Genomic DNA, 26,175 nt, shown 5'->3' on the forward strand with positions numbered 1-26,175 from the left:
TAGGCTTTTCAGTTGGGCCAACACCAGGAGGAGGAACTGGACCCAAATTCATGCGCGGAATGCAATCGGTAACAAAATAGGCCGTTGGGAGTAGGCCCATGTGATCATGTGCATGTACTATGGATTCATGTAATTGAAAAATTGCCTTTGTGAGGAATGAGATGTTTTTTTTTTAATAAAAGGCCACGGAGAATCGTGTAAGAGATTAATATCTAGTCATGTCTATAGTCATGTAATTGAATAATTGCCTTTGTGGGGAATGGGGATTTTTTTTAATAAAAGGCCATGGAGAACCATGTAAGAGATTAATATCTAATCATGTCTATAGTCATGAGGCTAATACAATTGGGGGATGGGTTATTAAAGATGCAATATCAAAATGATGATAAGGCATCTTATGAGCAAGAAGATTAGCGCACTGGTTGGCTTCTCTATAGCTATGGTCAAAAGTAATCATTTAATCTTTCATAATGAGATCCTTAATATTTTTTATGATTATGGAGAGAGGATGGTTATTGTAAAAGGTATTATTAATAAGCGATAAAGCCTCCTCCAAATTTGAGTATACGTTGATTTTAGAGAGCTTCTCACCCTATCTTAGATTAATTGATTATCTTTGTACAAGTGAAGTCAATGTTGATTTCCATAATATCATCTTTAGAGTAAATCTTCCTGCATCTAGTTTTTCAAATATTACAACCTACTTTGGTAAAAAGTCTCTGCTAAGGAATTCTTCTTGTAATCAAATTGCTGTTTCATTCTTCGTGTTCTAAGTTATTCAATCCTGCACATTAAGAAAAAAAGGTATTAAGTTTTGTAGGAATTACTAAACTTTTTCATACCTCTTTAGCTTTCTTGCAATCACGCAAAATATGAATAGAAGATTAATGAGTTACAACCCATGGGGCAAGAATGTTGTTGCAGAGCATTTCCATTAGTATTCTTGTAGTTTGTTTAGAGACGATCCCAAGCACCTTCTAGAGGAAATATTTAATTTTTTATAGGTGAGCTATCTCAAGATCTTAGACCAGACATCAAAGTGATTTTGATCCTTTCTAGACTCCATAACTTTTATGCAGATTTAATAGAGAAGTTACCATCAGAAGAGGATCTCCAAAAAAGAACATCATCATTAACCTGATAGTCTGTGGGTTGCATAAGTGCCATCTCTCTAATGATATCAGAATTGAGATAGCATTTTAAAATATCCATATTCCAACCGCAAGAGGTATTGCAAAAATCCAAGGCTCTTGTATGGAGAATAGAGTTAGCATTATGAAAAGCATATCTAATAAGAGGATCAAGAAGGGGGGACCACTTATCATACCAGAATGATATATAGTAACCTCTACTACTTTCTAACCAATATGAGACATAAACTTACCCAAACTTTAGATGTGCTGCTCTGGGTGTAAAAGTAAGAATTAGGTTTAACAACCATAAGGATAATAGATTTATTACACTTGTATTTGTTGTGTAACACTCGCACCCAGAGACAATTAGGTTTAGTGATTTGGCCCCAATAAAGTTTCATGATAAAGGACATGTTATAATACTTAAGTTTCTTAATGCCAAGACCTCCATCTTTTTTATCAGAGGTAATGCAATCCTAAGATAGAAGATGGAGTTTTTGTCCCCATTTGAAGAATCCTAAAAGAAAGTTTTGGAAATATTTTTCAAATCAGCCAAATGTTGTATAGTAAAAGCATAGGTTGCATTGTACAACTAGGAAGAGTAGAGAGAACATATTTGATAAGCAAAAATTTTCCCACAATATTAAGATAACTTTTCCAGTTAGCTAAGCAACAGTTTGTCTTTTCAAGCAGAGGAGTAAAGATGAGCTTAAAAGCCTTTTCATGAATTAGGGGGATTTTACGGTATTTCTTAAGATTTTCGGTAATGGGGATACCCAACTCCTTGTTGATGTGAGAAGCTATGTTGATATTTACATTTTTAGAACATAAAGGTTTAGATTTTTTAGTATTGATTTTCTGTCCTAAGGCACTATAAAAGTAAAAAAAAATTGTTGGATGATCATTGCTTAGGATAAAGATAGTTTTGCAAAAAGCAACAAATCATCAGCAAAAAAAGTGAGATATAAGAGGGCCATTAAGAGTTAACCTAATAGGTTTCCCTTTATTATTGTCATTGCTATTGAGAATGCAGTGGCTTAAACATTCAATGCAAAGAATAAAAAGATAAGGAGAGAGATTATCTCCTTATCGAATGCCTCTAGAAGGTTTGAATTCTTTAGTTAGTTTACCATTCTAGAGCACTTGCATCTTTGTAGTTGAGATGGAGGCATGTATTAATTTCCTAATATGAGTATCAATCTTGACAGATTTGAGAGTATTATCAATGAATTCAAGGACATTCTATCAAAAGCCTTCTTAAGATTTATCTTCAGTGCCGTGAAGCCTTTTTTGCTCGTTTTATTTCTCATAGAATAAATAATCTCTCGTGCAATTATAATATTATCACTACATTGCCTACCTTAAATGAAGCTGCAATGATTATCGCTAATAAGATTAGGCATACAAGCACAGAGCTGATTGGAAATAATTTTGGTGATAATTTTATAACTCATGTTACATAAAGATATAAGGTAAAAGTCCTTCATACAAGTAGGATGGTCAATCTTAAGGGTCAGCATGATGAATGTATCATTTATTTCTTTAATAGAGTTAGGGTTTCTAAAGACCCTTTTGACAAGATTTATAATGCCATGCTTTAGATCCTCCTAATAGGAAATGAAACCCTCGTTGATGCCATCAAGGCCTGGAGCTGTAAAGGCCCTAGTGTCAAAACAGCATTCTTGATTTCATCATTAGTCATATCTTTGTGTAAGACTTGCTATCAAAGGTAAGAAAGAGTAGGAAAACTTCTTTTAGATGTAAGTTTAGGTTTAATGTTCTTTCTTGTTTGAAAAAGTCTTCGAAGTAGGAAACAATTATGTTTTTCAAGAATGCTTTGGTTCTAGATCCAAGTATCATCATTCTCTTTAAGAGATAAAATCTAGCTTCCTAATAATAGACGTGGCATGGAAGAACTTAGTGTTTTGATCTCCCCTTAATAATCATTTACATTTAGATTTCTGGAATCAGATCAACTCTTCTTGCATAAAGACCTTGTTATAATCTTCGTAAAGAGACTTTTCAAGCTTTCTTCCCAAGATTTTGGAATGAGGATGTTGTGTGTCTTAGATAATATAATTTGACAGTTCAACACAAATAGTTAGATTTCTTGTGTTTATTGTTTTCTAACATCCTTAAAGTTTCCCTTTCCCTTACAGATTTGGTGTTGGTGAGCACAGGCATCTTTATCAGATAGACCATTTGAGTCATGCTAGGTGGGATGGGATGCGTGTTTTGATTGATGAGTTAAGCTAATCCATGTAGATTTATTAGTTTATTTAAAGGAGAATCACATGCGATTGCTTTAGAAAATTATTCATAGATAAAGACTAACAACAAATTTCATTCGAAAAAATCAAGTCACGTTTGCATTGTAATAACAATCCATTTTGTATTAGTCCTTGTTTATAAATAATTTCTTGACCTGTCCTTAAAAGATGATTTTCCCTTATTTAAATTAGAAGTAAGAAGTTGTTAGACAAGTAGCCAATGTTAATTCTCCAAGTCAAATATAGAAAGATTATTTTGAAGTTTTGTATATAAATTAGGTAATACCTAATGGTCCATTTTATAGGACTTTGTTAATTGTTTTCATGACATTAAGTAAACTAATTAAAAATAACAAATGAAAAAATATTTATGATTTTTCAAAATCACCCTTTCATTAGTATATCAAAGACGCATCAAAACCAAATTCTTGCACCAACAATTAGGGCCAGCCCAACTTTTGGGCTTCAAACGATATGATGCACGCAAATTCTTACATGCTGATAAGGTCAGTCTTATTTTGAACTTCAAATATGTGTGTAAATAAGATAAGATGAAGTAAGTAATAATTATCCAATTTTAAATTTTTTTAGAGGTTGATATAGTTGGTGATTCCAAGTATTTGGTAAGATTGGACCAATGCACGGCCACGGGAACAAGTGGAACAATCACAGCATATTAATTCTTTATTGGCTCGCGAGGCTTAGAGAAAGGTCTAACAGATGATATCATAACTTGGCTCTTGGTATATAATGGAGTCGATTTGTTCGATAACATGATGGAGAAAATGTGTGCAACCAAGTACATTAGGTGTTATAGGAAAATAAAATCTAATAACTACTAAATCCTAATTTTAAGGGTGAAATTATCGGGACCAATGGCCCATTCTGTAGATTATATTCAACTTAGACCAATCACCAATGTATTCATTATTCAATTCCTTTCTCTATTTAGTGCAAAACAATACTTTTACTATTCATGTAAATAATATAATCAAAATCATTTATTCTCCTTCAGAATAAAAACTTAATTTTAAAATTAAGAATAAATAATAAAAAATATAATACATATTAAGTTTCAAGATTATATATGAATATTTGAGATGCATCATGTATCCATCAAATTAACCCTTTTTAAGAAAAAATAAATCAATTTCTTTGAAGTTGATATGATTTAATGAATTTGTCTTGATTTATATAATCTATTAAATAGAAGGATTTTTATCAAATGAAATTCTATCAATGAGAAGCTTCCTTCTTCTGGCACATGATGTGGGGTGCTTTGAAATGGAAGGAAAATAAATCTTAAAAAAGAAAAAAAGAAAATTGTATGGAGTTCGAGTTGCTTCCTTCTTCCAATCAATCTAATCCTTTTTTCCTAAATACAAATAGGAATTACATTTCCCATTTAAATGGAAATCGCCCCCAAAAATGCCAAATTAAAATCTTTCTGCCAAGTGCCAACCAATCAATTCCAATGCGTCCAATCTCCGGGTTATGTACAAAAAGGCCTTTTTGGTCTTTTGCATTTTTCATCCATGTGCACTTCTGAATTCTCCACTAACACCTCTCTGACCTTGGAGTTTCACCACCATCGAACGACTGAGATTTCGCGTTGCTCTTCACTCTGAACAAACCGTACAGTTTCCGCAAATCCTTCACTGTAGAGAGACCCTCTTCACACCGAGATAGCTACTCGCGATTGTCTTGAATGATGTGAAATCACAGAGCGGAAAATGAATATGGACGTCGACCCGACTCGGCCGAAGGAGGTTCGGGTCGATTTGAATCCTTACTGGTCAGCGTGAAAACCATGATTCTCTCCTCTGCGCAGCACGAGTTCAAAATCCCGTCCATGAAGTTCAATACTCCTGACAAGCTCACACCCGTTGATTTCTTCTCCATCAGGAACCGATCGAGGTCTTTCTATTACGATGATCGATTTAGGCGTTGTTTTTTTCCAGCAGCAGCAGCTTCAAATCGGAATCTCCAGGGACGTTTGAAAGGTCGATGTCGTATACGTCGTATTGATGAGAAATTTGCCATGGCGGCCACGAGCTCGATTTTCCGGTGCCGGATGGTCCGTACAAAAGGAAGCTCCGTTTTCCATACCCGACCTATCGTTGGTGGTAGTACTGTCTAGCTTGGAGGAACGATTCGAGGTCCGATTTTTATCTTATTCTTCAGATCGGTTTCCATGGCGATGGTATCCATGGTTGATGGATGCGTGAACGGAACGGATTTCCACCGGACATTCCCGTCGCCGCCGATGATTGGGCTCCTGCATTCAGGTAGAGCTTCGAATCACGTTTCCTTGTTGCTCTATTTCATCGGCAACGGGGTGGTGGATGTGCTGGAGATAAGGCCGGAGAATTCTTCTCTTGTCGGCTTTTCTGATTTTCAGTAGTACCAGCGTTTCTGTTTTCGACTCTGATGTTTGTTTCTTTTCTGCTGCTTCGTGAAACCAGAAAACTCTGGCTCCAAGAAATTTATCGCCGATGGTTTGTTTGGGGTCGAAACCGGAGAAGGATGTCGTTCGGCTGGCCTTTTCCCCAGATGAAGTGACGAGGTTGGTGAAGTCAGAGTCTTCGAGGGAAGGCAGCGAATGCAGATAGAGAGAGACCTTCTCGGAAAGCTGATTCTCCTTCAAGCTCTCGTCGAGCTCTGGAACTTTGAAGAACTGGTAAACATGGAAGTAGTCCTGGACGGTTCGCCATAATTTCTCTTCACAGTATAGATGAATCCAGTTTTGAACCGATCATCAACCCGAAGAAAAAAGAACGCAAGAAAATGAAAACTATAAGAAGAATGAACCAAACTGTGTTGTAAACCAGCACCGCGATGATGGAAGACCAATTTCCCAATTGAGCTAAGGCTGAAGCTTCAGGAAAAATGATTTTCTGTAAAGCATAGCTTTAAATTTTTAGTGGGAAATCATTTTGGTATAAACGGTGTTAGAGAAGAACTTGATGAGCATTAACAGGACAGGGAGTGAGGCTGAAGGAGGGAAATGTAGAATTGTGCAGTGAATGGAGAAGAGGAGGCCTATCTCCTTATTTCCCTGGGCGTCAAACTTAGCAGCAATTGAACGAATGACTAGTGTTGTTTACGCGCTCTATTTGGGTTTCTTTCTTTGACTCGCCAGGGGGATAAATATGTCACGCATCTCCGTCGTTAATTAGTTATTAATTATAATATATTATTTCCATCTTCTACCCATGAAGAATCAGTATTGTTTCGACGAATATCTTGTAAATAGATAATTAGGAGATACGCCGATACCATTTTTGTTTAGGTTTTGCCTTCTTTTTGGCCACTTTGTTAATATTAATATTTTATTAAAAACTTGTAATCAAATATCATTTGATTTGATTTTTTTTTTTTGATTTGGTTGTTGGCAATGAAAAAAACAATATCATTCCCTTTTGGTAGAAAAATATTTCTCTTTCAAAATTGTGAAATGATTTGGTTATGGTTGACATTAAAATATTTTCGCCATTGATTTCAAATAGAAAAGCTAACTATCTCTTGCAACTTTCATGCATCTTAATATCCAATCAACCGCGTCCCCGGGAAAAAAGATATTTTTTTTCTTTGGATGGGATGAAACTCGTCAAATTATTTAAGGGATTGCTGGTTGAGAGGGTAAGAATAGAAAGACAGTCAAATTTTTTTGAGAAATAATGAATTTTTTCACGGCTCCATTCACTAAAGGGGAGTTAACCCTCGTGCTTTCCTAACAATTTTAGGAAAGTAGTTAACTTATTTGGATAGAATTTACATAGATTCTATTTCTCCGATATTTACTTATTGTATACTTATAATCTTATCTTTAAATATTTGTAAAATAAAAATCAATTGAAGGGATATTTTTTTCTCTCTACTGTAGTTTTTTCAGTATAATAGCAATCCTTCCCCTGAAACACTAGGCTTTCGAAATTCAGTACCATTTTAACTAACTGCGGGTTAAATTAGGGAGGCAAAACTTGCCTTGAAATCAATTACCGCCACAAAAAATGCCAATTGGTTCAAACAAGACACTGAGGGTCGAATTCAAATACCCAAATATCCTTCCATTTTAAATTCTTCTACTGTTTTCTTGTGGGGATCGAACTCTCTAAATAAAATCTCCAAACTTAGAGAGAAACTGATCATCTTAATTTGGTAGTCAGCTTTATAGCTATTACACGTAATGAACATTTGCGTGTACACTTGACAAAAACAAAGTGGCATGCAATCAGAGGAGGCACGAAGGCTCTTTTTAGGTTGGAGTCATTGGTGGACGACTTTTTCAAACTCTATCTGCTTTTCATATTTATTTGCCTCTTGACAAGTCCGTGTGAATAATATTGGGGACATAAACGAAATTATTATAAAGGCTTAGTATGTTATAATTATGAATTATACAATTTCATTAAGATTAGGTTTTACATTTATTTAATAGTGGCTTGTCAAAAAAATCATTTCAATATTTTTTTTATTTTATAGCATATGCAAAAATCATTTTTTTTCTTATAGCTTTCCCATAAATAAGTGATAAGATTTTACTAAAAAAACAACAATAATATTATAACATATATTCCTAATATATCATATACCGCAATTAATATCATAATATAATTATTGTTGTAACACGAAAGATTAATAGGTTTCTTGTATAAAATAATTTTTTTATGAGGCCTAAGGAAATTGCCTTAATGGCCTAAAGGTTTACATGGCCGTTTCTCCTGACCTTCCAAACTTAAGCAATCAAACCTCAACCATCCCATTCTAGATTCATGTGATTGCTTCATATTATTTATTTTAACATAAAATACATGATATAAAATCCATCTAAATTGATTGGCCAGACCATGAATCAGTGAGCTTGTTTCCTAGCTAGTTTGATCAAGAGCTTTGTATAAATTGATCGGGGATGAAATTTTATATTTTTCTCTCTTGTTGATCATGAAATGACATCATTTTTGAGTTAAAATAAAAGAAAACAAAAAATTAGTCCATTAGATTTTATACTAACAACTTTATTTTATTAGATTATGTGTAATTTATACATAAATGTTTTATTTACATACAGGTGAATTTAATGTTGTTATTTAAATGTAACTCTTTTTATAGGGTTATATATAAATATTTTTATTGAATTATATTATGTTAATCATAATTGGATTGATGTTCCGTTTAACTAGATCATTAATCCTTGAATTATACTATCTTAATCAATTCAATAACTAATTTAATTTTCAGTAGCAGCTTAATAACATGTTACTCATAGTCCTAATATAATTACATATGGGCAGGCGCTTTGGCACTGACATACTAGAAAAATTGTATGGTGAGGGACAAAATTTTTGCTCAAGATAAATGATGATTTTTTTCAAAATATCATTTTAAATATTTATTAAATTATATTCAAATTAAATTTTTTTTAAAATTAATTGCTAAAGAATAGGGCATGTTACATAAATTTATAATGATGTATTAATAAATCAGTCCGAAAATAAATAAAATTTCTATAGTTATTGAATTTTTTTTTAATTTTTTATTGAATAATTTTTTTTATCTTTAGTAGATAATTTTTCTGTAATAAATTTTTTTATTTAAAAAATAGAGAAATTTATTTTTTGAATTATTGTTCTCCTCTCATTCTAAAGCTATCATTATTTGAGATTACAACATATAAATTAGGTTTGAGTTAAATAATTTTTAGGGAGATAAGTGAAAATTTTCTTTTGAAAGGGGGCAATTGAAATTTTTCGAAGGGGACATTGAAATTTTTCTAAGTCATCTAGTAAAATTTTTTTTCAGTCTTGTGGGGGGCAATTGCCTCCATAGGCTAATGAATAGATACGTCCCTGCTTTGGCACGTACGATCTCTTTTCCATCAGCTTTTGTTTGAATTTCCTGCCTTTTTTTTCCTAATGGTCTCCTTGCGAGCGATCAGTAATCCTGGCAATCTGAAAGATTCCTAAAGATACTTTTTTGAAAAGATAACAGGATTATAAAGAAGAACATTATTTCCAAAGTATGGGATGGTTTCAATCAGATTATGTTTGATTTGTCTCTTGAAGATTAAAAAGTAGATGGCGCAAAACTGCCGACATAATGTTCTGATTAAATCTCTCTAAATAATTTGCTTATCATAATATTTGAGTTTCTAACAATGTTTTGGTTAAATAATTATTTCTTCTTCTTTTTTCCCGCTACGACTCTTGATATGGCGGTGTCATCAAAGTCAAGTTCGACTCAACACCTCATGAAATAATGATTCAGGAAAAAAAAAAAATAGGTTTGCATGCATCTCCTCAATGGTATTCGTTGTTGAATTAATGTAAAGTTTTGGCTAATGTTCTGGCCACCTTGAGCGTGACGTGAACATTTGATTATGACCAGTTGATGCCAAGGGCCCGAATTCATAATAATTAGTATATTCACAGTTAAGGGATGCTTAAAATTTTAGTTTATTAATTTTAAAATATAAAAAAAATGTTCACTTCTTTTTAAAATTGATTTTCCTTCTAATTTAGCGTGGAAACATATTTTTCCCAAAAAAATATCTTTTGCTTATATACATCAAAGTTAATGAAATTTTAGTTCAAGATTAAAAAAAAAAAAAAAATTTTAACATTTCATCTCGCTCGAGATGTTAATTTTTAAAGTAGGAAAAAGATAGCACCAAGTAATCATGTCAGTATGCTATTACTGAATAAAAAACAACATAATTTCGATTACTAATTTTAATTAGCTGATGTGAATGTGATAAACAATTAATCTTCACCGCAGCTATAGTGACAATCAACAACGTACCAGTGCCCAAAAAAAAAAAACAGCACTCAAGATATGATAACAAACTTTATGTCCGATAGAAATTTGATAACAACCAAGTGATGAATTGCATATGTCGCATACACACACATAAATATTAATAATTAATAATTGTTATAGAAATTATTAACATGATGTACATGCATAGTTCACCACTTGGAGATGGCGACAGACATGCATATTCCAACCACGGTTAATAATGGTGGTTACATTACACAATCCAACGTAACTATCCATGGACAATATAATAGTTTCTTTGGGAGGGTAGACAAGTTAGGATGGAAATATATAATTTTAAAATAAATATGTTAAATATATTAATCTGACGTATGAAAGTACAATAATTTAGCACAGTTGGGAATTAGAAGTTAACGCTGGCCACATCATTAAAAAAAAACCTTAAAAAGAGATCCATTTTTTCAGGAGACCACATGAATTTTTTTTATTGTGTTTTTGTAATTTAGGTTCCTACTTCCTACACTCCATCCTTATATCAGGCGAAAGGCCAAGGAAGTGATTAGGCAAACAAAATTATTTAGCACAGGCGCAGTCTATTTTTCTTTTCTTTTTTCCTTTTTTTTTTCTTGGAGTGAAAAGAATCGCAGTCCAATTAATTATAATATGATTCTACCACTTGTCGCTCCATCTTCCAACCAGCTCATTAGATTAGAAGATGTAATTATTCATTAAGTAATTCATAAATTAAACCATAGATATACTTTTTCCAGTCCTATTTATAAAGGGGGAGAAATTTTTTTATCATATTTATATGTCAATAATTAATTTTTTATAAAAAATTTCTATTTTACTGTCTATTAAATATTAGTGAAAAAAATTATTAATTTGTGAAATTTAATAAGAATAAAATTAAAAATTTATTAAATTTTACGTATAATTAAAAAATTTTAAGATTTTTTATTCTAATAAAATATGCTAACAATAACTTATGAATAAAGCTTAAAAAATACTCAGTAAATCAATATTCTTAAATTCGGAGTCAATAAAAGTTTGTTATTTGATTGAAATCACATAAAATTATAATAAATTTTTAATTTTATCCCTGATAATGTAATAATTAATATTATGATGGTAATAAAAAATACATAATAATAATCTATTTTATTTTTATTTATATAATTACTCAAAAATATTATTGAGAGATAGAGAGGGCATGTTCGTTTTGCAATGGCAAAGTGAAGCACAAGAATCTTTCAAAACTTGGAAACATTAAGAGTCATTGGGTCCAATCTTTGAAATAATAATATTATTATTGTGTTATTAATTTTTTTAAAAAAGCATTATAATCATGAGTAATGTCTTAAAAATCAAACCCGACCGACTGATTTAATCAAGGGCAAGTGAATTGTTCAACAATTGAAAAAATCGGTTGGAAACCGAATGAGTTCTGTTAAAAAATCAAACTAAATTAAAATTAAATTTTAAAAAATAATTTTGAAAATTAAATAAAAATAAAAATTAATTAAAACAAAGAATAGCCAAAAATGTTAATATTAAATATTATGGGCCTGAGCTGCAAATTCTACAAAATTGAAGCTCCAGCCGCTAACGTTTGGGGCGCTCTCCTCACTTCCCTTTTGATTTAAGCGATGTGGGACTGCATGGAATCATAGTAACTATTGTTGCGCACACATTAATGCATTCTTTCTCATTATTTTTTTTTTCCATGACTTTGTTTTATTTTTTGCCCTTATATCTTTGAAACTTTTTTTCAGTTTAAACACATCTATTTAGTACTTATACTTTTTATTATTTATTTATATTTTTATTTAAATTTGATCTCTTAAATTTAACTTAAATATGCATTCAAAAAATATCCAACATTATCATTTTATCAATGTCTTTCTTAATTTTCAAATAAAAAACTTCATTTATAATTAATATTAATCATGTATTCATCAACAATAGATCATTTTATCAAGAATTTATTAATATTTTTTAAAAATATAAATATTTATATGTATTTCTTATTTAATTATGATTCATAAATTAAAAATATATTAATTTAATGTCAACTAGTGTAACCATGGTACACCTAAGATTGAATCAATAAATTATGAACCAATGCCTAATCCAGATCAATGACTAATTTAATTTTTAAAACCTTGGTCATGGGTCATCGTGACTTTGGCTTTATGTTCACAAGCATTTCAAGGTTAAAATAAAAATGTCCACTTGCAATATATTCTGATACTTGTGTCTAATAGAAATTATATAACAATATCATGAAAATTGAATTGATCAAAATACTAATTTATGATTCATTAGTCAACTCATTATCTGAATCATGATCCAACTAATCATGAACAAATTAATATATTTTAAATATTATATGTTTAAAGTATAAAGAAATAATCATATATAGCAACAAAAATAAATATTTAAATTTCAAACAAAATAATATAAAATAAAAAAATAATATCTATCAATATTACACCATTTTAATCCAAATATGTACTTATTTATAATTTATAACTTTAATATATACACACACACATACATAATTCATATATATTTTTTATATTCTTTCATTTCATAATGTTTATTAGATATAAATATGTATAAATTATAATTCAAAAATATAAATTATAAAAAAAAATACAAAATAATAAGTTCAACCTATTTTACTGGCTTTGATCGATTTAAGGCCAGTCCGATTTCTATAACAATGCGATATAGACTATAGTATTCACAGCCCACATGATAGGACCTTCGTATTTTCACGGAAGCTATCATTCCATGTGCTGTTTTGGACTCTTTCAATCCCGCAGAAATTGCAAAGGAAAAAGAAGAAAACCCCCACAATTTGCAAGAGTAGTATTATATTTTTTTTAAAGTATGTTTTAGATTTCTCCGACCTATAATTAATTTAGTCTTTTGAATGTTACGAAAATAATTTTGAATGAATATGCTTTTACTGCAGAATTTTTTTAACATTTTTGTTTTATGTTTAGACCTGTTTTAATTTTTGGTTTGATGGAAATTTAACTTTGATTTAATTTAATCCGACTCAATTAAAAAAATAATTTTTTGATTTAAACTGGGTCATTAGCAGTTCAGTCAACGGTCTAACCGATCCAACTATCTGATCCAATCAAATTTTTAAAACCATGACAAATTCAAATGATTGAGGTTTGTTTTCTTAATTGTAATATCTTATTCTCTCAGGTGGGAATGATTCTTCGAGTTGAAATTATGTGGGCATACCCTTCTCTTTGAGCCACCCAAATTATTCAATTTTTACATGATGTTTTCAACTTTATAGCGTATATTAATAATATTAACTCATGTATGGTTTCGGTCGTATCATTTTGTAGTTGCAACACATTTGGTAATCTTATTAGTCAATAAAATCGCAGTATTATATGACTCATACATCCATCCATCTATTATAAAGTATAAACTTAAAGCGTGTGCTACGAGAAGAATTTCAATCTTTTTAATTGTTCGATCAAGACAAGTAATTTAATTTACTTAAATTCGATTCACGCCCCGAAAAAAAAAAAGTTATTTAGGATGTACTTGATTTCCATTTTTTAAAAATTTATTTCAATTTTAAGAAAATAAAAAAGCTTGTTCAGATAAGTTTTTTAAATTTAAAAAATTAAAATAAAAATAACAATAAAATCTTCCAAATTATGACAATCTATTCAAATTCTGTGTGAATAAATTTTAAATTGAAAAGACTATTTAACATTTGTTGACAAATTGTGATTCATGTTCAATTCTTGCAATTTTTTGAATAAAAAATATTATTCATTAAATGAAGTTTGTTATTTGGAGAACTTATTTTTAATGATAAAATTACATTTAACAAGTTATAATTTTTTGTTTAACTCTTGCAATTCACAATACAAGATTATTATTTCTTAAGTAAAAGTTATGATTGAGACCTATTTTTAATAACTGAAATTACACTTAAAATTATAATTTTTATTCAACTCTTACAATTTATAAAACAAAAGTTATTATTCCTTAAATAAAGTTGTGATTAGGATTTGTTTTTTAATGAGGTAAAACAATTTTTTTATTTTAAAATTTATTGACATAAAGTTTCTGAAAACTTTAGTGAAATTATGATATTTTGAAGAACTAACTTATCATTTATATAATTTGAGAGATTTTATTATTTTTTAAAATTAAATTACTTTCAAGACGTTGATGTTTTGTTTTGATGTGGGTAATATTTTTGGGATGTTGGTAAGGGAGGTACGTGTCAGTGCTGAGAGAGGAAGGCATGGAAATAGTAGTAGTAGTTGTATCTGCCAATTGTCTGGTTGATTAAGTTATACCACTAATTAGGTTAAAATTAAACAAACATAATTTGACGTCTCTTATTATTATTTATTATTAGTGTTTGATTGTTTATTGCTTACTGAACACGTTATTAGTCGTACTACACAGGCAAACATCACATTAACAAATTTTGTGGCTTACCATCAAATCAGCAAATCAAACATGCATTTCTGTTTTCTCTTTCATTTTTCATTTGGGTTAACCATCCGCCTTATTCATTAAACAAAAAAATCTTAAGGTACTGAATGAAGCTTAGTTGTGTCATTTATTTTGTTAGGCTGTGTTCCAATGAGGAATACGGAAAATTCTGATAGATTGGTTAAAAGTTACTTTGTTCAATTGTGTTATGTGATGTAATGCTGAATATTATATTACATGCGCATCACCAATACAGCGTTGATCACATTGTCTTTTGTAACGTTTGGTTTTGGTATTTTTATATCCACTTATTTATATGTATTTTTACCTTAGTAAGCATTGTTTTGAGGAATCTTGCATCTTTTCCTATCCCACCAATTACCAGATTTCATAGATAGATTTGTATTTGTTTATTTATTCATTTTTGGTTATATTCGTATTAATTTTTTAATTATATGTTTAATCTTTCAAAAGTGTTTCGGGCCTAATGGATTAAAAATGAAAAGATTGATTAAGTGATGTCTAAGTCTAAGTCATGATGAAAAAGGTCCAGGCCCATGTACTAAACCAAGCAAATTCCACGCTGTTTCTTTTCTTTTCATACAATTTCATGAAAGTCATCCTTTCCCTCAGTATTTAGTACCCACATAATAATAATTTCAACTAACTTTTGTTAATTACAATGTATAATATTCCCTCTGTTTTTAAAGACAAGTAAATTTTAATTAACCCGCACAGTTTAAAAACTTATTAATTTCAATAATTATGTCTGAAATTGAAAAATTTACACTAAAATGTCCTTGTAACTAATACTTAATATTTGTGCTAATTTAAATTACTTTTTTGCAAGAACCATATAAAATTTTTGTTTTTATTAATAGACGGAGAGAATATAGTCATATTTCTTTGAAAGTAAATGAAATTCTATTTTCCTGATCTGAACTTAATATTACAAAGTCATAAATTGCAAACACCATCCTCAGTTCGTGCTGTTTGAGATTTGACATTTTGCTCTAGAAATCCTACTCATTCCATTTAATAAAACAAAGTAACAAGCTACCCCACATGTTTCTTAGTAGTTAGTACAAGGGTAATGAGCCTTTACACATAAGATTTTAGGTTGGGTATATACGAATAGGGTGCAAGATGGTTATATATATATATATATATATATATTATTTTTTGTTTAAAAATATAAGATATTTTTTAAATGGGTTAATATTCAATAATACAACACATTTTTTATTTTTAAAGATATAATCATTATCTTTTTTTAAGTGCTCATATTAAATAAATTATTTTATATTTATTTTAGATAAAATATTTTATTATATAGGAGTAAATATAAAAAGATGAAATTAATTTAAAAATAAATAATTATTTTATTAAAAAAGTGTGATTTGATTAGTCTGTCTTATTGAGATATGTTTGTGTATGTAATGCAATAAACAAAGCTTGAGGGCTCGGAACTCAGGAGAATTCTTGCGAGGTGGAGTAAAATAAAAAGTGAAGTGAACTGCAAACTGGTATGATCGGAGACACACCGGTTAATCGGGTCTTGGGATTTTGTTGCAAACTGGGCGACATTCCACCGACAATCGCTTAGCTAATTGGGATCCAGATGGGACTGGAATTTTGATGGTTTCACGGCTTGCATAATGTGGAGCTCCTCTCAAATTGTGCTACAGCTATAAATCTGGTTGTTAGAGATGAGACTTCCACCAATTCTTATCAGGAAGTCATTGATGATATAAAAAATTTACTCAACAAAGATAAGTCTATCTTGACTAATTTTATATATAGAGAAGCTAATTGTCTAGCTAATTGGTTAGCTAAAAATTGTCATACTCTTATTAATGATTTTATATTTTTAATTAAAAACTTCCTTCATCAATAGGGTGGTAGCTGATCAAAGGTTTTTGCTTTTTGGCTTTGGATTGCCGCTATTGTTGGTGGATTTCCTTTTTCAATTAAAATAATAATAATAATAATAACAAGTCAGCGATGATGAGAGAGATTGAGGGGCCCATAATGAATGGAAAGCAAGCTTCTTTGACCTCAAGATCCCAAGTCTCTTATCTCCTTCTCGCTATTGCCTTGCATTCTCTTTCTGCTGCCTCGCTTGAGCGTCCTTTTGTCTTTGCCTCCCAAATCACCGGCTGCCATAACACAGTATGGCCGCCACGCTCAGTTTCCTCAAACTCCCTATTGTACCTCAAAATCCACGTCGATTGTCCCTCTCAAAGTTCCCATACCCCTCTATCTCTGCCAAATTGACGACCCCACAGCAGGATTTTGATTTTCCGAATCCACTCAAGCTCCTAGACCAAAACTTCAATACTCTCAAATCTGCTGCTCTTTCTCTCTCTGCGATCAATGTCCCTTTCTTAATTCACCCCGAGGCAAGCCCCTTCACCTCACGATATACCTTATATGTGTAATGCGTATTTGTTGATTTCTTTTCTGGGGATTTTTTTTTTTTTTGGGGCAGGATGCCATTGCCGCTGGTGGGGAATTTGGGATATTGGAGGGAAGAACATTTGCGTTGATACATCCCATTGTGATGGGAGCTTTCTTCTTCTATACCCTGTGGGCTGGGTATTTGGGGTGGCAATGGCGGCGAGTGAGGACCATCCAGAATGAGATTAATGAGCTGAAGAAGCAATTGAAACCCACTCCGGTGACCCCAGATGGGAATCCGGTGGAGGCACCGCCATCACCTGTTGAACTCAAGATTCAGCAACTCACTGAGGTACTAGTTACTAGTACTCCTAGTCTTGCAAATTTTGTTCTTGCTCTGCTTGCTAGCTAGCTTTCTGTAATGAAATGTACACATGACCTTTTCACATAATGTATGTCTAGTTTTAGATAGACTCACAAGGTAAAAGGTGCGAATGATATTTGTGTCATATGTGATAGGTGGTTAGACATATTGTGACACGTTCATTTTAGCTGTATTAATTATTTAGGATCAAGCTGCAATCACTTGGTTTAGGCAAATAGATGTTGGTGTACATTTGTAGGCACATGCACGTGCAAGCCTCATTTTTTGACACCCAAAACTAATTTGATTGGCCTAAATATTATTTTTTAAAATTTTAATATTTTTTTCATTGTTGAAAAACAGGAGGTAAATTAAAAAAATGCGAAAGATATGATCCAGACAGTTTGTATTAAATTTGGATAATACAAAGAGGATATATACTAAATCTAGATTTGATTTCTATCATTGATGGCGAGCAATTGACTAAATTAAGGAGAAATATTTGTTTAAGTGTGTACAAACCACGGTATGCAGTGGAGGCTTTACTGTCGAGGTTATATTGCATTGCTTTTGCATATCATGGATCCAATAGGAGAGAAGTTCTGTAAAGCTTATTGGAGAATGAGTTTCTTTTTCGCATAATATTAACTAAATGATTTGAATGGGAGATTGGTTCAAGCTTCTTAGGGCTTCAACATTGTTTCTTGAGTTAATGGATGCAATATTGAAATGTATATTTATGTATCTACAAAATCTCATGTAAATGGTTCTGTTTTAAGTTATAAACATTGTACCTTTTCTTTAAAGCTTACTATTCACAAGCCATATGAACCATACAGTCAATATTGGTATCAATGCCTCTATTATACTATTATTTCTAATTTTCTATCTGTTATCTCTACGTTTTTACTATTTGAACTTAAATTTTGAATTTTTGACTTGAAAATTTTGTCCAAATCAATATATAATTTTTTCAAGTTATTGTTTATCCATGCATTGCACAAAGAAGAAATCTAGTTTAACAAACAAAACTCATGGATTATTAAACAATGATTTGCGGAGCTCTGATGAGTACCCAATATATATATTGGCAACTGAAATTCAGGAGAGGAAGGAACTGCTGAAAGGATCTTACAGGGACAGACACTTCAATGCTGGATCCATACTTTTAGGATTTGGAGTGCTTGAATCTGTTGGTGGAGGACTCAACACTTGGCTTAGGACTGGAAAGCTATTTCCTGGTCCACATTTGTTTGCAGGAGCAGGTATTGTTTTTACCAACTTGCAACTATAAATTCATATTTTATTTTAACACTGGCATTTCGTCCCCATTCACTTCAACTGAAAATAGTGGAGGTCTATAAATAATTCTTTTAGTCCCTGTGCTTTCACGTAAGTTTATGTCATTTACCCCTCTAAAAATGTTTGTTTCCAAAGTTGTTTGGTTTTTGTTGGAAAAGTGTTAAACCAAAGTTTCGCTATCACAGCTCAAGCAGCATTTTTAAAACGCAACCAGATCAGTGTTGAAAAATTTAGATATGCAAAAGTAACTTAAAAGTGACTCAACCACATACCAAAACTTTCCGGATCAAATCTAGGCCATTGAGTTTGAAATTTTTCTTTGGAAATTAACCACACAGCTACTCAAATCTGACTAAACCGTCCGATTTAATCCTGAGCACTCCCAACAAATCAACAATTCATATTGGAATGTCTGCAAGAACCCATAATAATAAAAAAACACAACTCAAGTTATGACCATTCAAACTCAATATCGAGATTTTACTTGGGTGTTCTAGAGCTCCACCTCTATGAGATCTACATGTAAATAGGTGAATCCCACCTTTCTTTCTCTTTTTCTATTTTCACTTTAGCAATAGTTTATTCATTTATAATCCGCAACACAAATTGCAATATAAGTAGAAAATGATTATATTCTGCCTTTCTTCTTTTGTGGGGGGTGAAACAGGTATTACAGTTTTATGGGCATTGGCAGCAGCACTCGTACCAGCAATGCAGAAAGGAAATGAAACAGCCAGAAATCTTCACATTGCCTTGAATACACTGAACGTTCTGCTCTTTGTATGGCAGATTCCCACGGGAATTGATATTGTGTTTAAAGTTTTTGAGTTCACAAAATGGCCTTGAATGTATATATGATCTCTAATGTAGTTCATCACTTTCTATTTTCCTTCAATTCAGCTTTGTTTTCTCTAGCAACTTCAAATCAACAAAATTTTGCACTTCCCCTTCCTCTCTCATCAATATTCATTCAATCAATCATCAATATATACTATAAAATGTATAGAAAGCTACTGTTTTTGAAGCTATGAATAGTGTGACTTATTTATTAATTTTTGTATAATGCACGAGAGTTACATCTAACTTGTACACTGTATTGATACGCATCAAAGATTTACATTGTACTAGATTCTAATTTAGTATGAGTGAAGGGAATACATTCATATATTGTGTTTTTTAACTATTATTATGTCAAAAACGTTTCAGTGCAAAAATGAACAAGGGCAAGCGGTAGAGTGAAGCTTTATTCTTGTTCTCTCTCTACTTGATTTTTTCTTCCTTCCTGTTTCTGATTCCTTTTGTTAATGGTTGTGTGGAACGTAAATATGTTTGTTTATTCAGACGAAAGATCTTTTGTCTTTCGTCTGTATGAATATTGAAACATTGTATGGAATAAAATCTTCTTATGAATGAATCCCTGGCACAGATTCTTCTTGTCCACGCGTAAAAAAATGGTAAGGCATCAAGTTTCACTACTTTTAAAGTCCGTAATTTAAACAAGTGGGGTTTATTTCATTATCTCGAACAAGCCCAAACATATGTAAAAGCACAACTAATCAAGTAGGCATGAATTTTTTCAAGTTTTGAGTTTATCAGGCTAATTTGAATGCCCAACTGTTGAATTTTTTAAATTTAAAAAAATCAATTTTTACTTTAAAATTAATTATTTTTTATTTTATAAAAAATATATAATATATTTTAAATATTTAAAAAATGCAGAAGACTCAATTTTTTAAAATAAAAAATTTAGGGGTCTTAAAGTTTAAAAATCAATATTTAAATATATTTTAAAATTAAATATTATTTGAAGATATTTTATATATTAAAAATAATAAAAAATATAACAATAAGATTTTTTTTAATTTTTAAAGAAAATATCTGTAATAATATAGTCAAATATATGGACAATTAGTATAGAATGAACTAAAGTATAAAAGATTAATTAGTTTTTAATATATATATATATATATATATTAAATTTGTATTCAAGTATTGCACAAAGGCCAAAGTCAATTAAGTTTAGTTCAAATGGACCTGAATATAAAAAATTTAATATCTTATCACGCTTAATCTTAAATTTTTTTTTATTCTCATTTAAGTTGGCTTGAACTACCGATTCTTACCAATTGGATGTTAATTCTAATGAATACTAAGAAAATTATTGAATTTACTAAGTTTCAAAAAATGAGATGCCCAAATTCATTATGTTAAATCAGCATGACCATATTGATCACAACTTCATTTTTTTCTTCTTTAGGGGGGCAGTCTTTGCATTTTTATTGTCTAAAAAAGGAAGAAAAGTGAGGAAAACATTTAAAACAAAGAAAGTTTTTCTTCTCTCAGAGAAAAATTGTCAAAACCAAATAAGTAATGATTTTCATTCATATATTAGTCTATTGCCATTTTTAGTTTGCTATTAATATTAATTTAATTGATGAGGGTGCAACCTATGAAACCTCTAAAAATACGAGGATCCACCTTACCTAGAGGTTTAATTATTACAAGAAAAAACTATCATAGTCCCACTTATAGCACCATAAGTTGTGTTTGCTTTTCAAATATAAAATTTTAAATGTTATTATTGAACTCCAAAATTGTTTTTTGGAAAAAGTCAAAAATTTGGAAATGACTTAATATTCGTTAAATAGGGTAGATAATTCAAGCAATGGGAATGGGGAAAAACTATGGGAGGAGTACTTTGTACTGGAGTTTGACAACATTCAGTAAGTTACTCTGGCCTTTTTATAAAAAGTAAATTAAGAAACTACTTGAATAATAGCGAAAAAAGGAAATTACTTAAAGGTCCTTCTACTTATATTTTCACAAGAGAACAACTTGAATGCCGCAAAACTCATGGTGTCATTTAGTGAGAAATGTGAAATACTTGTTACTCGAAGTCACAAATCAGATATTGTAAGCCTTCGGAGAATTTAGCATTTTGAGACATAAAAAATGTGAAGAAGATGCTTCAAAGAGTATAACACTAGTGAAATTTACGGCTGGCATTTGAAGACTTCCCGTGAAAGTTCTCAATTATTCACGCGCTCCAATTCCAATGAGCTGGTATCTTGAAACCACCATAGCGGGTTGGAGGTGACATGAGAGAAGTCACCAGGAGAGAATCTTGGAAAAACATATTTTTTTAGCTCCTTAAAATAGTGACCAACCCATCTCAAAGTCTCTGTTATTTTATTTCTTGAGAATCAATTCTGGAAATTATAGTCAACTTCAGTTAAAGTCTGTTTTATTATCTAATATTATTGCCATGTTAGCAACACATCATTTTTAGGGATCTTGATCGAAGTTATTGACTACAATTTTAAGAAGTATTTACCTGATGAAAAAATCACAAGAACCTTGACTCGAGCGGGCTAAAACTCAAGGAACAAAAACTATGCTTCGTCAAAAATCTTTGAAAATAAATGATTGTTGATGGGAGAAAGGGACCAATGGGACAGGTTCTTTTCTTGTGGGGAGGATGACTTGAAAATTGAGATGGGATTCGTCATTGAGAGTAAAGAAGGCAGCATCCCAATCTTCCTACCTCAGCAAGCAAAGTCAAGCTAAAGCTCCTTCATTTTTCCCCAGTCCCACCTTTCCTCCTTTGCTTCCATCTTTACAAGACACGCTTTAAGAATCTCTCTCAAATTACTGTACTGTGCTTAAGTTGAGCTGATGTGAAGCACTTGTGTGAAATTCACTGAACTTAAATCGCGCTTGACATTTGAGTCAACCCTACAACACAGCTTCTGCATGAACGATTTGGATTGAATATCACCACAGTAATCTAAGTTTTCTCGTCTCTAAATGAACGGCTCAACTTTCAGCTCATGCATGCATGCATCAATTCTTAGACTTCATTCTAGTACAATTTCACTGTTAATCCCACTAGGCGATCAGACAGTCTGGAATTTCGAAATGTAAGATTCTGACGCGGGAATGGTGTGGGAGAACAGAGAAGGTGGTCTGGTTGTGAAGCGAAAAACATGGGCCAAAAACAAAAACGTGGGGTCCGACATAAGCTTGTCTCTTCAGAATGACTCCGACGGGATTCCAAGCTTGAAACTGTGAGTTTGTGTCAGCTGGAGGTGCTTATTGAATCCGATGCTTTCCCCATTTCTTTCCCTGCCTTCTCCTTCAATCTCAATCCCCGCCTTTTTTTTTTTTCATGTTTCGGCTCTGATTTTATGTATATCAGCTGCTTTTCCTCGTTGGGATGATTCTATAAATGACACTACCCCTGCTTTTGGATTTTTGTGTCGTCTTCTTCTTCTTCTTCCTTCCATTCCAAACCAACCCTCCCTCTCTTCCTCCTCATGGCTAACCAACCTCCTGTTCGTCCATGGTTTCGCTTAGCCTCTCTCCGAGCTATACCACCGGCTCCGGCCCCTGCTCCTGCTCCGGCTCCGGCTCCGGCACCTGCGCCTACCCCTGCACCGGCACCACCACCAGCACAGCCAGAGACGCGGCCGACGGTGGTGAGACCCACATTTAGGACAAGTTCCGCACCGTCATCGCCGCTGACTCGAGCACCGCCTCCTGCGGAGGAACCTGTTGCTCCTCAGCCGCCACCAGTGGAGAGAAGGTCTTTACCGCCGTCGCCGGTTCAGAAAGCTCCTTCCCCGGTTCAGAAAGCTCCTTCTCCTGTTCAAAAGGTTCCTTCTCCGGTTCAAAAGGGGGCATTCCCGGCGGCATCATCGGTTCCACCTGACGTGAATGGTAAAACCCAGTCTCCGAAGACGATCAAGCCAGCGGTACAGGCTCCCACCATAGAATCGCCGAAGGTGAAGCCCATTACTGCTCCTCCACCTTCTCCATTGGTTCTTCCACCTGCGGTGACAACAAAGACGAGCACCGAGACTGAGCGGCCGACGGAGGCAGAGGCGGAGCAGAAGACGGTGCTGTTTCAGAAGACCGTGGAGAAGCCAAGACAGAGGGTCATCAGTGAAAAACCCAGCGTTCTGCATCATGAAAAACATGGCGGACACAGAGAAGTGAAGAAAGCAGAGGAGTCTGGAATGAGGGTTATAACAATTTCAGGGGAAAATAGAGGAGCTTTCATGGAAGTGATTCAATCCCCAAACAAACTCAACAAGAAAGGAAACAAAGAAGGTTCCGAATCGGAGAAATCCAGCGAAGAAGGGGAGGGAAAGAGTTCGGAGAAGAAGGGAAAGAATCACAAAGGAAAAGCATCGTCATCATGGCCGATGACAGCATTCTTGAACAGCAACGTGCAGAGCGTGAACAACTCGCTCATGTACAACTCATCGTGCACCCAGCACGACCCAGGAGTGCGCTTTGTCCTGTCCAAGAAGCCACTGGGAGATGGGTTTCAGATCAAAGAACAGAAGAATTGATTTTTCAAAAATAGAGTCTGATGAATCGTGTCTGTCCTTGTTTAGGCACATATATATGCAGAGAAGAATAAAAGATCAAGATTAAGGTGCATTGTTGGTCCTGAGAGGAAAGGGAACGGATTCTTGTGCTTCTCGCAGAAGATGAAGATTCTCCAATGCTTCAATAAATGAAACAAACTAAAAAGATGCAGTTATGAGATTAGTTTTTGTATGAGAGCGGTTTATAATCTGCGTATGGGATGGAGAAAGTATGTGATAGTACGCATTATTATTGTCATAAATTTTAATTACGATCCTTTGTTATTGTTTGTGACGTGCAATGCAATCTTGTTCTGCATGGAATTTGTTGTGACCGACATTATGCAGTTCGTTTTTTTTTTTTTGGCCAGAAAGTATTCTTCATCCAAACGGAAAGGAGGCCGGAGCCAAACAAGAGTTCATGACAAACAGCCAAATAAAAAACAAGAAGAAAAGAAAACAGAAAAGCAACATAAAGATAAAACACATTCAGCCAATGCATTCAAGATCAGCCTCCTGTGCAGGCCGTTACCAAATTGCCATAATCTTGAGTCCTTAGTGAGAAAAAGAGCTAGAGGAGGTGGTGGTGTAGGCACCCTAATCAAAGGTTCCAATTTCTTTAAAGCTAAACCTGCTTTCCTCTCCTAGGAACTAGGGAGAAAGATAACGAACCTAAGGACTCTGTCATATCTAACAAATCATTAATCAGAGTAGGATGTTGCCAAGCACAAGAGCTTAGAGATTTACAAGAAAAGACTTTTAAATATTTCAGAGTAATCAGTCTCACAAATAATGTTCACATTTGGCCAAGAACGAGCAATCTCAACAGCCCTCATAACACCATAGGCCTCGGCTTGGAAACCCGAATCTGCTGCTACTATGTCGTACCAGCCAAGTGAAAACTTACCATCATTGTCACGAGCCACTAAATCAATTCCAGCTTTCCCATCCGACTTTCTGTATCCACTGTCGATGTTGAACTTTATGGACCCATAAGGTGGTTTAGACCAACTATTTTCATCAGGACGCTGAACACTGACATCAGCATCAATGTCAAGCCTTCTTTTACATCCCAAAATTCCATCATCTCCGCATTAGTAATGGAAATGAGATCCCCAAGGTCCGAAGGGTCATCATCAAATATCATCCTGCAACGGAATTTCTAGATATTCCAGCAAAACCATAATATATATATTTATATATGCTTTTCTATAATTATCTGAAAAATCGTTACCACACAAAAGTTCAGATAGCCATGTCCTAAAAGAGAAAACAGTAAAAGCATCCAGATTAAATTGCAGATAACAACCAAACCAGGCATATTTCACCCAATCACAGTAGAGAACAAGGTGTTCAAGGGTCTCCGGGCTTTGCCAAAAATACTGCATAAAGGAGCCTGCTTACAATTTCTTTTGAAGAGAGCATTGTTAATAGCCAACGCAGAATACAGCAGTCTCCATCCAAACTTTTAAATCTTTGTAGTTACATCAAGCTGCCACAAAATCTTCCATATCGAAATATCCTGCAATTCCGAACTAGGGGGGTAGATCTCTTCCATTCCCATCTATACGCATTTTTAACCCTATAATCCCCAGATTTAGCACCCGTCTAGGTAAACTTATCTAGTTTTCTAAACAAAGAGATGGGAATATTCTCAATTAATCTCAACATATCATCCAATAATTGTTCAAACCGATCACAGTTCCGCACATCAGCAATCAGATAGATAAGTGTGTCATCTACAAACAGACAATGAGTCAACATAGGACATTGTAACACCCTAACTTTATATAAAAAAAACTTAACCAAATATCATGGTAATAAAAAATTTAAACTAATAAAAATAATTACCATGGTATAAAGATTTAAAGTCAATTCTCATATTTGTTTTGAAAAGATGATCACAGTAAAAAAAGAGTTAATCTATATTTTAAGAAACTACGATAGTTATAAAAATTTTATTTATTAAATAGATATTTAAAATCTAACCTTAGTAAAAATGATTAAACTAGTTAAAAGGGTTACGAAAATTATAAAAGTTTGCACTTACTATTTAAAAT

General features: G+C 32.6%; 2 protein-coding genes and 1 pseudogene across 2 annotated transcripts; 2 read left to right on the forward strand and 1 right to left on the reverse strand.

Annotated features, from left to right (window-relative positions):
* Positions 1-5,058: 5,058 nt before the first annotated feature.
* On the reverse strand, positions 5,059-6,685 carry LOC129290916 (AAA-ATPase At2g46620-like; annotated as a pseudogene).
* Positions 6,686-16,760: 10,075 nt separating this feature from the next.
* Positions 16,761-19,658, forward strand: LOC129291297 (uncharacterized). The gene is made up of 4 exons (XM_054928581.1): positions 16,761-17,076; positions 17,166-17,426; positions 18,544-18,703; positions 19,408-19,658. Exons 1-4 carry the CDS (start codon positions 16,849-16,851, stop codon positions 19,584-19,586), a joined length of 828 nt encoding a protein of 275 aa, XP_054784556.1. The 5' UTR covers positions 16,761-16,848; the 3' UTR covers positions 19,587-19,658.
* A 3,288-nt stretch (positions 19,659-22,946) lies between these two features.
* LOC129291415 (pollen-specific leucine-rich repeat extensin-like protein 3) lies at positions 22,947-24,403 on the forward strand. Its single transcript, XM_054928737.1, has one exon. The coding sequence runs from the start codon at positions 23,057-23,059 to the stop codon at positions 24,095-24,097; it is 1,041 nt and encodes a 346-aa protein (XP_054784712.1). The 5' UTR covers positions 22,947-23,056; the 3' UTR covers positions 24,098-24,403.
* Positions 24,404-26,175: the final 1,772 nt, after the last annotated feature.

This window comes from Prosopis cineraria, unplaced genomic scaffold (assembly GCF_029017545.1).
Source record: "Prosopis cineraria cultivar Desert tree isolate PC_DT_omini unplaced genomic scaffold, ASM2901754v1 PC13, whole genome shotgun sequence".
Classification (NCBI taxonomy): Eukaryota; Viridiplantae; Streptophyta; class Magnoliopsida; order Fabales; family Fabaceae; genus Prosopis; species Prosopis cineraria.